Source organism: Oncorhynchus tshawytscha, linkage group LG34 (assembly GCF_018296145.1).
Source record: "Oncorhynchus tshawytscha isolate Ot180627B linkage group LG34, Otsh_v2.0, whole genome shotgun sequence".
NCBI lineage: Eukaryota > Metazoa > Chordata > Actinopteri > Salmoniformes > Salmonidae > Oncorhynchus > Oncorhynchus tshawytscha.
In genome coordinates this window covers 12,469,688-12,482,767 of record NC_056462.1, presented here as the reverse complement: position 1 = coordinate 12,482,767, position 13,080 = coordinate 12,469,688, and the positions used below count along the sequence as shown (strand labels likewise).

The 13,080-nt window shown below is 41.5% G+C and overlaps 1 protein-coding gene across 1 annotated transcript in view; it reads right to left on the bottom strand.

The window, feature by feature from the left end:
* Nucleotides 1–236: 236 nt before the first annotated feature.
* Nucleotides 237–13,080, bottom strand: part of LOC112232021 (15-hydroxyprostaglandin dehydrogenase [NAD(+)]) — a 31,696-nt gene continuing 18,852 nt past the window's right edge. The window contains exons 5-7 of the mRNA XM_024398817.2: nucleotides 3,550–3,626; nucleotides 2,151–2,314; nucleotides 237–968 (exon numbers count right to left, since the gene is read on the bottom strand). Of these exons, the coding sequence (XP_024254585.1) occupies nucleotides 845–968; nucleotides 2,151–2,314; nucleotides 3,550–3,626 (365 nt within the window). The 3' untranslated portion in view covers nucleotides 237–844. The remainder of the gene's footprint in view (nucleotides 969–2,150; nucleotides 2,315–3,549; nucleotides 3,627–13,080) is intronic.

Here is a 13,080-nt window from a genome sequence, read left to right as displayed (position 1 = left end):
GTCTACATGCATGACTTACATAGTTCCTTGTCCTCTCGTCAAAGCCTGTTTTACTGCATGGTAGTGGAGGTGAGGTGGACACTCCCAACGGCAACATACTTAGCCCAACGGCAACATGCTCAGCTAGGTAGCGTGCTGACAACTCCCCAGCCCTCCGGAGTCCTCTTTCTGCCAGCTAAACCTGCATTACTGTGATACAGATACTGTGTTACGTACATAGTCATGTAACAAGGGAATGAGAAGAGGAAAGGAGTCAAAGTTTATTGTCTGACAACCAACAAAAATACAATTTTCACATATTCTATGATAATAAAGTATGCTATTGTATCATAAATAAACTACAGTTATTTGGTAGAATTGTAAACACATATTGTGCTTTGTGATAAAATGTCCATTTCATAATTGGGTAATAAGATTTTTTTCTTAGCCGACTCGCCTCGTTAAATAAATAAAATAAAATAAATACAGCAGTCAATGTGTACCAAGTCTCTCATACTAGTCAAATCAACTGGAGGTTTCTATGATGAGGGAAACAAGTCTCTCATACTAGTCAAATCAACTGGAGGATTCTATGATGAGGGAAACCCGAAAACTAAACCCTGTTTGTCTACCTTTGTTCACACCTATTAAGTAAGACTACTGGAATCTTGGTTACATCCAATGTAGGCATACAAATAGAGGTCCCATTAAATTACTATTCTAATTCCTAATTCAATGGGCCTACATTTCTACCAATTCCATAGACACATGGATTTACTTTCTGAATGACTCCATACTCCGACCACTTTAAGTTTCTTTGTCTGGGTGGGTGACAGAAGTCCGACGGTATTCCGTGTTGTTCCTCTCAAGCGGACAGGGGCTCGTAGGTGTGGAAGTGGATCCCTTTAGAGCAGGTGATCTTCATCACGGCGCCGTTTAGACCGGTATCAGTTATCAGGCGCAACACTCCCTCTGCGATCAGCGACGGTCTGGGGATAGAGATTGAGAGATAGAGATAACAGGGTCGTGTTAGGTAGGGAACACAGTGTCCAGATAGTTCCTCCCTGGGTAATTCGGTTGTTTTCCGCCTGGTTCATTCGGTTGTTTTCCGCCTGGTGTCTAATGAACACGACCCAGGAAAGAGGCCATGATCATACATTCTCTTTCAATTCCTGAAGGTTTTTATGGATTGAATTGGACTGGCTAACAATTTAGGTTGTAAAATGCCCTCATGATTTTATCAGAGAATTCCTGAAACATGATGTAACTTAATTCAACAATTTCCTGGCTGAAAGAGATACAAGATCAACATTTAAAAAGGCCTCTTTTTGACACTGTAGCCAACAGATTTATCACATCGCCTTGCCCAAGGCCAAACAGCTTGGACAAGGTATTGCGAAATACTGCACTTTAAAGCAGCTGAGCTGGTAAATGTAAGTGTAAATGTAAGCATTCAAGACTGAAGTGCATTCTGATAGAAATAACAAAACTTGGCCTGCATATGATTTTAAGTGCATCTTATCTCAAACACACTGTATTTCTCAATATTTGTCTTTGCATGTTTCGGATGCATATTGCAGCAAACTTAATCATTTCAAATAAATGTTGACAAAGTTAGTTAAGTCTTTCCTCAGAATACCCCTCAACGTTTGTGTCTGTGTATCTCCACCGCCGTTTGCTTCTGAAGTAGAAAACCTTATCTGATGTCGTGCAAAGCACTCAAAACACAGTGACATAGAGAGGGGACAAGACATAAACACACCAGGAAGCTTCCAAGGCCCCCTCTCTCCTCTCTCCAGATAAGACAGGGAAACTGAGGAGAGATAACAACCTCCATGGCCTCCCACACATACTATGTGGAGGGAGGATTTAAGAAGGAAATGGACACTGATAAGGGAGGCTTTGCTACTCCAGATACTGTATTACTTGATGTCGTAGAATGGAGTTAGTATTTGGGTGGTTTCGCGGGGCCATGTGGGGAGGGTAAGCTGATTCTAGGTCTGTGCTGACTTGTTTAGGTATAACCAACACTTGTATACATTAATCTGAAGCAGTATCCTATCTACACCACATAGGTTTACTGTCAATCTGAGTTATAAAGAAAGTGATAGGTAATGAGTGAAAGAGGAGGGAAACGAGGCAATTTCTACATGACATGTATAGGAACTCACTGAAGCACCCCGAACTTGTGCACGCTCCTCTTTAAGTCGTCCTTGAACTTGTCAAACTTGCCCATGTTGTCCTCGTGTTCCACGGAGCGCAGGAGTGGGGTGTCCACGAAGGCAGGGCACAGCGTGTTGATCCTCACACCATAGTTCTCCACTTCGGCTGCATCCTGCGTTGGGAGAGGAAAGGAACACAGACGTGTCAGGGTGTGTGTGTGTGTGTGGTTGTGAAAGGAGCAACGTGCCAGTGTGTATGTATGTGTTATGTGTGTGTGTGTGTGTGTGAGAAAGATGAGCACAAACATGTCCGAACACGGTCAAGCGTAATCACCCAGGGCAAAGGAATGTGTCTAGGCCAGTGTTTTCCATGCCTTTCCTGGAGTACCCCCAGCCATTCCACATATCACGTATTCTAGTACAACATCTGATTCAACTGGTCAACTAATCATCAAGCCATTCATTACTTAAATCAGGTGTACTGGTTTTGGATTACATACTGTATGTCTATTAAGGTAGTCCAAAGTTTAGTGTTTGTTCCCATATTAATCGCTCACAATGACTAAATCAACGATTATCCGTAATCATGGTAGCATCCACGTTAATGTAGAAGTCTTTCGAAACATATTCTATTCTTATTTACAATAAAAGTGACTCCAAAATTATTGGGCACAAAATAATCTGAAACACAACCCAAACAAAATAGCAAATGCATCCATTACATTTTTTGAGTCACAAGCTTGATGTAGTCATTGCGTGCTAGGAATATGGAACCACATTTTTTGTACTTTTACCTCTTTTTCTACCCAATTTCATGATATCTAAATTGGTAGTTACAGTCTTGTCCCATCGCTACGACTCCCGTATGGACTCAGGAGAGGCATATGTTGAGAGTCATGCCTCCTCCAAAACATGACCCTGCCAAGCGGCACTGCTTCTTGCCACACTGCTCACTTAACCCGGAATCCAGCTGCACCAATATGTCAGAGGAAGCACCATACAAATGGCGACCGTGCATGCGCCCGACCCACCACAAGGAGTGGCTAGAGCGCGATGGGACAAGGACATTCCTGGCCGGCCAAACCCTCCCCTAACCCGGACGACACTTGGCCAATTGTGCGCCGCCTCATTGGTATCCCGGTCACGGCCGGCTGTGACACAGCCTGGGATCAAACCCAGGTCTGTAGTGACGCCTCAAGCACTGCGACAAGCCAATTGGTAGGCTATACTTTTTACTGCTTTAATACACATAAGTGAATTTGACAGTCTGCACTTTAACCCCATAGTCATTGATTTAAAATCCAAAAGAAGAATAAAGTGTTTCACTGTCCCAATAATTACGGAGGGCACTGTATGTGGAACGGCTAGGTGTACTCGAGGAGAGGTTTGGGGGTGTATTAGAACTCACCGCTATGGCTCTGGAGAAGCCTATCACCCCGTGCTTTGTGGCCGTGTACACTGGCTGGTAGGGGGAATGAAGGAAAGCTGAAAAGAAAGAAAGAAAGAAAGAATAAACAAAGTTTACAGTCATGATAACTAACCAACATACTCCACATGGTACCCATTTAAATCTCAGGCGTTTTTTATTGACGGCGCTTATCAACAATGCAATCACTCTAAAGGCATTGTTAGAGGTTATACTTGTCCTCTGTGTGTGTGTGTGTGTTTAAGCACACTATAGTGAAATCTACCAGTTTTTACTGAGATCTCATATCACTTGCTAGAAATTAATGAGTACTGTAACTTATTCTCTATGCCTTCCCCGTCATGGAAAATCCGGATCTTCCAAGGAAAAATATTACCACCTATTTTGACTTAATTCAAACATGAAAAAGCTGTGTGTTTGTGTGTGTTGGGCCGGCCGCCAAGTTGTTTAAACCAGAACAATCTCCAGAACATTGCATTTCAGGAGAACTCGCTTCCCCCTCCAAATAATGGGGCTCAACTTCCTTTTATGGACACATAAAAACCTTCACCTTGTGAAGATCAATCATTAGTTTTCCCCTTTAAAAAAGGATAGAGCCAGGGCAAACCTTAAGAGAAACCTGTTGTATGGAGTACTGCAAGGCACTTTGTTTCTGAAACCTCTCAACACCTTTGTATAAGAGAACAGAGGTGAAATTAGATGGGGAAAAAAATCCCTCTGGGAACATAGTCAAATCAAAGGGAATTGAGCTCAAAGACAATGTTTACATAGAACCATATAGTGTAGTAGAACCATAGTGTTTCAGTTTTTCTGAACCCTTTTTGGTGCTAGGTAGAACCCTTTTCAGAGGGTCTACCATGTAGGTTTCTTCATAGAACACCTTGTATATGGTTCTACTAAGAACCATTTTATTATATAAAGGTTATTCTTAGAACCCTCCATGAATGGAGGCCTTTAAAATCAAATTATTTATGAAGAGATCTTGGTAAGGCCACTTGTTGACGGGCTTAGTTAAACCCTATCACAGTGGTGTTAGGAAACCCTTGGTTTACAGGCCACGTCAGGCCTGCAAGTCACATTATTCTGGCTCGCAAAGTGATGTGTAATTGCTATTGGAATCGAGCCAGAGTTACGATATCCAACGAGTGGAATTGTTTAAATCAACCGCAACCTTCATTCAAAAAAATTGCCAGGGTAGGGAAGATCAGATCCTTGATTTAGTCTCAGTATTCAAACTGGAGCAAGCATCTCAGTAACACGTGCAATAAGTCCAACTACTAACAGATTTATTTATTTTTTTAAAAACTAAACCAATGTTATTTATCTTTGTGTAGCATAAAATGTATCACCCAATCAATGGGTACAGTTGAAGTCAGAAGTTTACATACACTTAGGTTGGAGTCATTAAAACTCATTTTTCAACCACTCCACAATTTTTTTGTTAACAAACTATAGTTTAGGCAAGTTGGTTAGGACATCTACTTTGTGCATGACACAAGTCATTTTTCCAACAATTGTTTACAGTCAGATTATTTCACTTATCATTCACTGTATCACAATTCCAGTGGGTCGGAAGTTTACATACACTAAGTTGACTGTGCCTTCAAACAGCTTGGAAAATTCCAGAAAATGATGTCATGGCTTTAGAAGCTTCTGATAGGCTAATTGACAACATTTGAGTCAATTGGAGGTGTACCTGTGGATGTATTTCAAGGCATAACTTCAAACTCATTACCCCTTTGCTTGACATCATGGGAAAATCAAAAGAAATCAGCCAAGACCCCAGAAAAGAAATTGTAGACCTCCACAAGTCTGGTTCATCCTTGGGAGCAATTTCCAAATGCCTAAAAGGTACCACTTTCATCTGTACCAACAATAGTACGCAAGTATAAACACCATGGGACCACGCAGCCGTCATTCCACTCAGGAAGAAGACGCGTTCTGTCTCCTAGAGATGAACGTACTTTGGTGCGAAAAGTGCAAATCAATCCCAGAACAACAGCAAAGGACCTTGTGAAGATGCTGGTGGAAACAGGTACAAAAGTATCTATATCCACAGTAAAACGAGTCCTATATCGACATAACCTGAAAGGCCGCTCAGCAAGGAAGAAGCCACTGCTCCAAAACCGCCATAAAAAAGCCAGACTACGGTTTGAATGTACTTTGGGGACAAAGATCGTACTTTTGGGAGAAATGTCCTCTAGTCTGATGAAACAAAAATATAACTGTTTGGCCATAATGACCATCGTTATGTTTGGAGGAAAAATGGGGAGGCTTGCAAGCCGAAGAACACCATCCCAACAGTGAAGCACGGGGGTGGCAGCATCATGTTGTGGGGGTGCTTTGCTGCAGGAGGGACTGGTGCACTTCACAAAATAGATGGCATCATGATGAAAGAAAATTATGTGGATATATTTAAGCAACATCTCAAGACATCAGTCAGGAAGTTAAAGCTTGGTCGCAAATGGGTCTTCCAAATGGACAATGACCCCAAGCATACTTCCAAAGTTGTGGCAAAATGGCTTAAGGACAACAAAGTCAAGGTATTGGAGTGGCCATCACAAAGCCCTGACCTCAACCCTATAGAAAATTTGTGGGCAGAACTGAAAAAGCGTGTGCGAGCGAGGAGGCCTACAAACCTGACTCAGTTACACCAGCTCTGTCAGGAGGAATGGGCCAAAATTCACCCAACGTATTGTGGGAAGCTTGTGGAAGGCTACCCGAAACGTTTGACCTAAGTTAAACAATTTGAAAGCAATACTACCAGTTGTGAAAAATTTAGTTTAAATGTATTTGGCTAAGGTGTATGTAATCTTCCGACCTCTACTGTATACGCAAAAACACATTAAAACAAACCATTCTGAAAATCACCCTGCATTAGAGCATGCTGGGTAATATGACATATGGTTGTACATAGAACCCTTCTGTTAAAATGAGAATAACTATGAGAACTCCCAAACCACCCATGTGTTCCCGCTGAATTTCAGTCCTGTAGGAGAGGGCATAAATATGATAGCTGGAATTGTACAGGAAACATTGTATAAAGTCTTGACTTCAAATCTTATTGCCACTTCAGCTAAAAAACAGTCACAAAAGTGACAAGGAGGAAAGGGATCTATAGGAGTTACAGGTTTGCTGCTGGGACACACAGGAAGCAAAGTATGTGCAATAACATGACAATATGGGTTAATTGATCATAAAACACAACCAACCGTTATCTTGCAGTTTCAGGCATACTTGTACCTTCCCTTATGCCTAAGCAGCTCGAACAGAGTGCTGATAACATAACACGTCAGACTGCTCTTCCCTCATTTGGAACTACAGTGAACGATATACTGCTCGTCTTAATTGGTTATTACAGTATAATACTGAACCAAATGCTTTCACCTTTTACCCTTGTGGGAATTGGCCTATATGGATAGGGCTAATATGAAATGTTTCTTACAGAAGAAGTATGAAAATGGTTAATGAACAGTTTGGAGGTAATCGGATAATGATTAGACCAAATGTGAGTACACAACAGTTCACCTGACACAAGACTGAATCCAAACATTACACTGTTGATTTTATGTGCATTTTACATGTAGTGTACTTTGCCACTTTTGTTGAAAACGAAATCTGAAAATAGTCTGGATACATTCAGTAACATGATAAGGCTATTCCTGTAAAATGTGGGGTAGGTGCAACACAAGACAAACATTACAAAGGTTTGAATGAGAAGATTAACTGGTCTCTCCAAGTGGCCACACACCTCTCCAAAGTGTGCACAGTTCCTAAGCAATTTCAATGCACTTATGACTCAAAAGAAACGTTTTCAACTATAAAAAGGTACCTTTGTGAGCTCTCCTAGCTGTGCCATTGAGGAACAAGCTCACTTGTCGTTATTTAGTTTGGAAAACAGCCCTGAATCCCCGCCATAACACAATTGGGCGATTCTGCAACTTCGGGCACTTAGGCCATGCAAGATTTCAGAAATTAAAATGTATTGAAAAAAACATTTGACCTGTATTATAATTGTCTTTGATTTGTCTAGAAATAATATCTGATAATCGCTGTGATCGTACTATTCAGGAATTTATATATTTTTGTCATTTGTCTCAGACAGCCATTAAACATCCATTTTAGTTGAACATGAAATATTATACAATTAATTTATAACACATTTCTTATACATTTGTCTTGCATTGAACATTATTTTAAGTGCTTTTTTAAGGTTTTCCTAAAATTAATAATTCAACACAATGCCTGAATGTATGGACTTGCCTTTGTGACAACTGAAAATATTTATTTATCATAACAAAATAAGATATTTCCATCCAACCATTTTGTGAGATTATGATAACAACCATATGATTTCCCCATCTTAAACAAGTAGATCAATAGTTACACATAATATACTAATTTACCTAAAAATATGGGTGTGGTGGAAATGACAAGGTGTGGTGGAAATAACATCTATGTAAAAAAAAAAAAAAAAAAAATGTTGGAAAACAATATTTTATTGCAACCATTTTGAACAACAACCATTGCTAAGCATTTAAGTAAGATTCCAGAGGTCACAGACATAGAAACTAAATAGAGGAATTTGCCCTCAGTGGTGGAAATGACACCCCTACCAAAGGACAGGTATATTTTGTATAAATAACAATATATAGGGCATACTCACCTCACATATTGATATAGATTTGATTTATTTGACTCTTTCTCTAGAAGATAACATTACATAATGTGTAATTATTAACGTTTTCTCATAGAAAAACATAGTAGAAGCTCAAAAGTCTGGGTCAGGGACAAGGACAAAACAGTGAAATTGAGGTATAAAATGCATCTGAAAAATAGCTAAAGTACTAGATTGAGAGGTGTTTAAAAAATCTGGGATGATGGTAGTGTGAACTTAACATAAAGAAAAAAACATATTTAAAAAAAATGTAATCACAAAAATTGACCCTGAGGACCATAGAAGTTCCTGTAGTTGCAGAATCACCCAATTACTGTTGTTGTTTACGCAATCCAAAAACGGTCGTTTATCAATCGCAATCAAGGTCAGCTGGGCATGATCTAAAAGCTTGTTCCATTGCCAACATAACTAGCTGTTATAAAATACGATCTTACAATGTTAGGCTTTCACAAGGAAATTCAGAAAAAACGATCGTAATTTAGGTGCATTCAAGTGTGTGTGATGCGTCATTTTTTTCTCTCACAATAAACAAATATAGGCTCATTCTGTTCAGAAGACCCCAGGATATGACGACATGTCATCTTGCAACTGTACATCAAACATAGTGATCATAAACATTGATTTGGAAAGGTGAATTGCACATTTAGACTCACAGGTGTGTGGCTTGCTTGTATGACATCAAAGCGGTATTTATTATAATCTTCAACATCTCATCTTTCAAAATACATCCAGTCCTCTTAATTTACAGCAGTTCCCCTCACCTGGACAACAAAAAAATGTGCAAAAGTTGCCCAATTACTGGAAGGGATGGCGGCAAATTTTTGTTGCGAGCGGTGCTCAAGTTCAGAATGGCTGTCAATAAAAACCCATACAGCGCTGTGAAGCGCAGAGACAGAACCCGTACTGAAACAGCCACTACGTTTCAATTTAGGCGCTTATTATTGCCCAAATCTGCCATTTTCAACTTGTATACAGATACGAGTGTAAAGGGCTACATGACTTAAAACATGATTTTAACATACTTTTCCTGACTTTCTCAACGAACTCTGCTTGCTGTATAATCTGCAGTTCTGTCCATTGTATCTTTGACTTGGTACTTTGTTGCTGTTGTTGTCCTTGGGGTGTTTTATTCTCAGCCATGACGTCATATATATTGTTGGGTATGTTCACCTCCAGAGTCTTGAATGATGCATAACAAAACACATCTAGTATGATTAATGACAGTCTATAATAACACTGTACGGTTTCTTGGGAGTTAGAGTCACCAAGAACAGAACATGATGAAAAATCCCACACCACATACAAAATGCTAAGCTAGGGACCCTGGGACTAAACACCTCCTTCTGCGGCTGGGTCCTGGACTTCCTGACGGGCCGCCCCCAGGTGGTAGGGGTGGGCGGCAGCGGGTCTGCCACTCTGATCCTCAATAAGGGGGCCCCTCAGGGGGTGCCTGCTTTGTCTCCTCCTGTACTCCCTGTTCACCAACAACTGCATGGCCAAGCACGACTCTAATACCATCATTACATTGGGGCAGGAAGGTAGCCTAGTGGTTAGAGCGTTGGATTTGTAACTGAAAGGTTGCAAGATCGAATCCCTGAGCTGACAAGGTAAAAATCTGTCGTTCTGCCCCTGAACAAGGCAGTTAACCCACTGTTCCTAGGCCATCATTGAAAATAAGAATTTGTTCTTAACTGACTTGCCTAGTTAAATAAAAGGTACAATTAAAAATATATATATATTTGCTGGCGACACAATGGTGGTGGGCCTGATCACTGACGATGATGGGACAGCCTATAGGGAGGAGATCAGAGACATGGCGGTGTGGTGCCAGGACAACAACCTCTCTCTCAATGTTATCAAGACAGGGAAGATAATTGCGGACTGCAGGAAGATGAGGGCCGAGCACGCCCCCATTATCATTGACAGGGCTGTAGTGGAGCAGGTTGAGAGCTTCAAGTTCCTTGGTGTTCACATCACCAAACTGTCATGGTCCAGACAGACCGAGGGGGGCACGACAACGCCTATTCTCACTCAGGGGATTTGGCATGGCCCCTCAGATCCTCAAGGGGTTCTATAGCTGCACCATCGAGAGCATCCTGACTGGTTTCATTGCCGCCTGGTATGGAAACTGCTCGGCATCCGACCGCAAGGCGCTACAGAGGGTGGTGCTTGTGGCCCAGTACATAGCTGGGACCAAGCTTCCTGCCATCCAGGACCTCTATACCAGGCGGTGTCAGAGGAATGCTCTAAAAATGGCCAAAGACTCCAGCCACCCTAGTCATAGACTGCCCTCTCTGCTACCGCACGGCAAGCGGTACCGGAGCGTCAAGTCTAGGTCCAAAAAGGCTCCTTAACAGCTTCTACCCCCAAGCCATAAGGCTGCTGAACAGCTAATATCAAATGGCTACCCAGATTATTTGCATTGAACACCCCCTTTTTTTTACTTTGCTGCTACTAGCTGTTTATTATCTATGCATAGTCACTATCTACATGTACATATTACCTCAATTACCACGATTAAACTGTACCCCCACACATGAATCAGTACCAGAACCCCCAGTATATAACCTCATTAGTTATTTTATTGTATTACTTTTTAAAACTTATTTAGTTAATATATTCTCAACTCTTAATTTTCTAAAAACTGCATTGTTGGTGAAGGGCTTGTAAGAAAGCCTTTCACGGTAAGGTCAACACCTGTTCTATTCTACCCACAAAATACAACCTAGCACTCTGGTATCCTGCAAACCATGATCCCTTCTGCATTTTACACCCCGATTTAAAATACAGAAGTCTGGTGCACATGTTGTCAATGTTTGCCATTCATAGAAATACTTGTACATTGCTAGACATGTCTGCCTTGTCGACCTGGTAGCTACTGAGGTAAGACAGGTGGTCTCACAGACAGCGCACATACAAATGTTCTCGTCAGAATACCTGGTTTGATATAGATGATAGCGTGTTTTCCTGTATGCAGAATAAGCTAGTTACTTTGCTGTGGGGCGAGCCCAAAGGGAGGTGCTGATTTGAGGTGGGCTGTTCATTTCGATGGATACATGGAGCCGGGCATTTGCTGACAAGTTTCTCAAATACCAACTCCTCGGATCACGCTTGGACTGCCTTGGATATAAGTGCAAGTTGGTGACAGTAGTATTTGACAGTCTCGGCCACGTACATATGGTGAGTGGCCTTCATATTGCAGAGAGCAAAGCAACTGGCCGAAGTACTGCTCGGTTTCAGCTGTTACTGGCAGCCTAGCTTTGTGGAGAAGGTGCTTTTTGTATCCTTAAAATGCTCTTGTTTCCAAGACCTTTAAAATAGTTTTTATCCATCTTAATGTAATGCAATTTGTGGATTCAAATAAAGTATTTAAAATGTGTACGTGTGTGTTTTTCTTCCCCCCCAAAATGCTCCAAGATGGTCAACTGATACCCTTGGTACATTTCAGGTTAGGCTCCTCTTACCACACATCATGAAGAACAGGGTGAATCAAAACAATGATTTGCATCAAACATACCGCGATCCAATATAGGAGCTGTCAGTCAGTCAGTTCGTCAATCAGTCAGTCATTGCACAACTTGCCAGTGAGGGAAGAAGCCTGTACCGAACACTGCAGTGGGTCCACCTACATTCCAAAGTCCCTGGTCCCATTAGAGGCAGCTGCCAGTTAAAGCGGGGCCTGTGAGCGCCTGCAGCTTTTGCTGCGGTTGTACATCAAGCAGCATCCTGCCAACCGTTTCTTCTCAATGGAAAAGAAAACAAACTGATGTCATGTCAACGGTGTTTTGGCTTTGGGGGTAGAGATCATGTGTGATGTTGTCCATTGTAGCTAGCCTATCTAACAGTTCTATCACTGTTACATAATCACGTTCAGAGTGATTAAAACAATATTTAGCATATTTATATATTTCCCCTTTCTGTAATACATTTCCAGTGTTCTATTTATGACACTCAAGGTGCACGTTGATGGTCACTAGGCGTTGTACTGAATGTTATGGATTATGCTCATATCGGTTGATAGTGATTGACGCCAGACTGGAGGTACAAGGACACACTGATTATTCACGGTTGTATTGATGACCTTCTGTGGACACCGATTCTGTAGCAGCTGACAAAGCCGCTGCCTTGGTTTTGAACTGCGAGCCTCTCGGTCTGGTGTTTCCAGAACATTTGGTGTTGTCTGATTTAGAATATAAAAAAGGGCCCGTCTCCAAGAGGCCAGTTAGAAATGATATCTGCTTCTGTGCTGGAGGCATCTCCCTGTGGCAACTTGTAATAAACCAGCTTTTATTTCTCAATTCTCTCTTCTTTAGTCCACCTGGAAATTCCAAAGAGGATGAGACAATAAGGTTTTCAGCCCTGTTTGTTTAGCGAAGCTTCAGAATCAGCTCTCTGGAGGTGAGTCAATTGTGTTTACCCCTCTGTGGTGGAGACTTTTCTGGCTTCTCTCACCAAGGGGTATTTCTGAAATGTGATGAACGAGCCTCGTTGTACTGTCAATTAATGATCTTGGTTTTGTTGTAATTGACTTAGTTAAAAGTCCGTGGGTAAAAGTCGCTTCTCCAGTCAGCTGCATGTGTGGTTTGTGTGCTGCAAATCAATGAATTTGGGAAGGGTGTGCCTGGTTCGAGTACGTGAGGTTTTTGTGGGGTTCCGAGTACGTGAGTGCTCTGTGAATATCGATAACAACGCATTTAAAACCTCAAGTGGCCTCGGCAGTGTCGTCCTGGTGGGAAAAGTAACCAATCAGTTTTAAATACCACACAATTGGGAGAGCCCTCTGGGACCAGGGATTAGCAACATCTGGTCATTTTTAGATACTGTTAGCAAAGGAT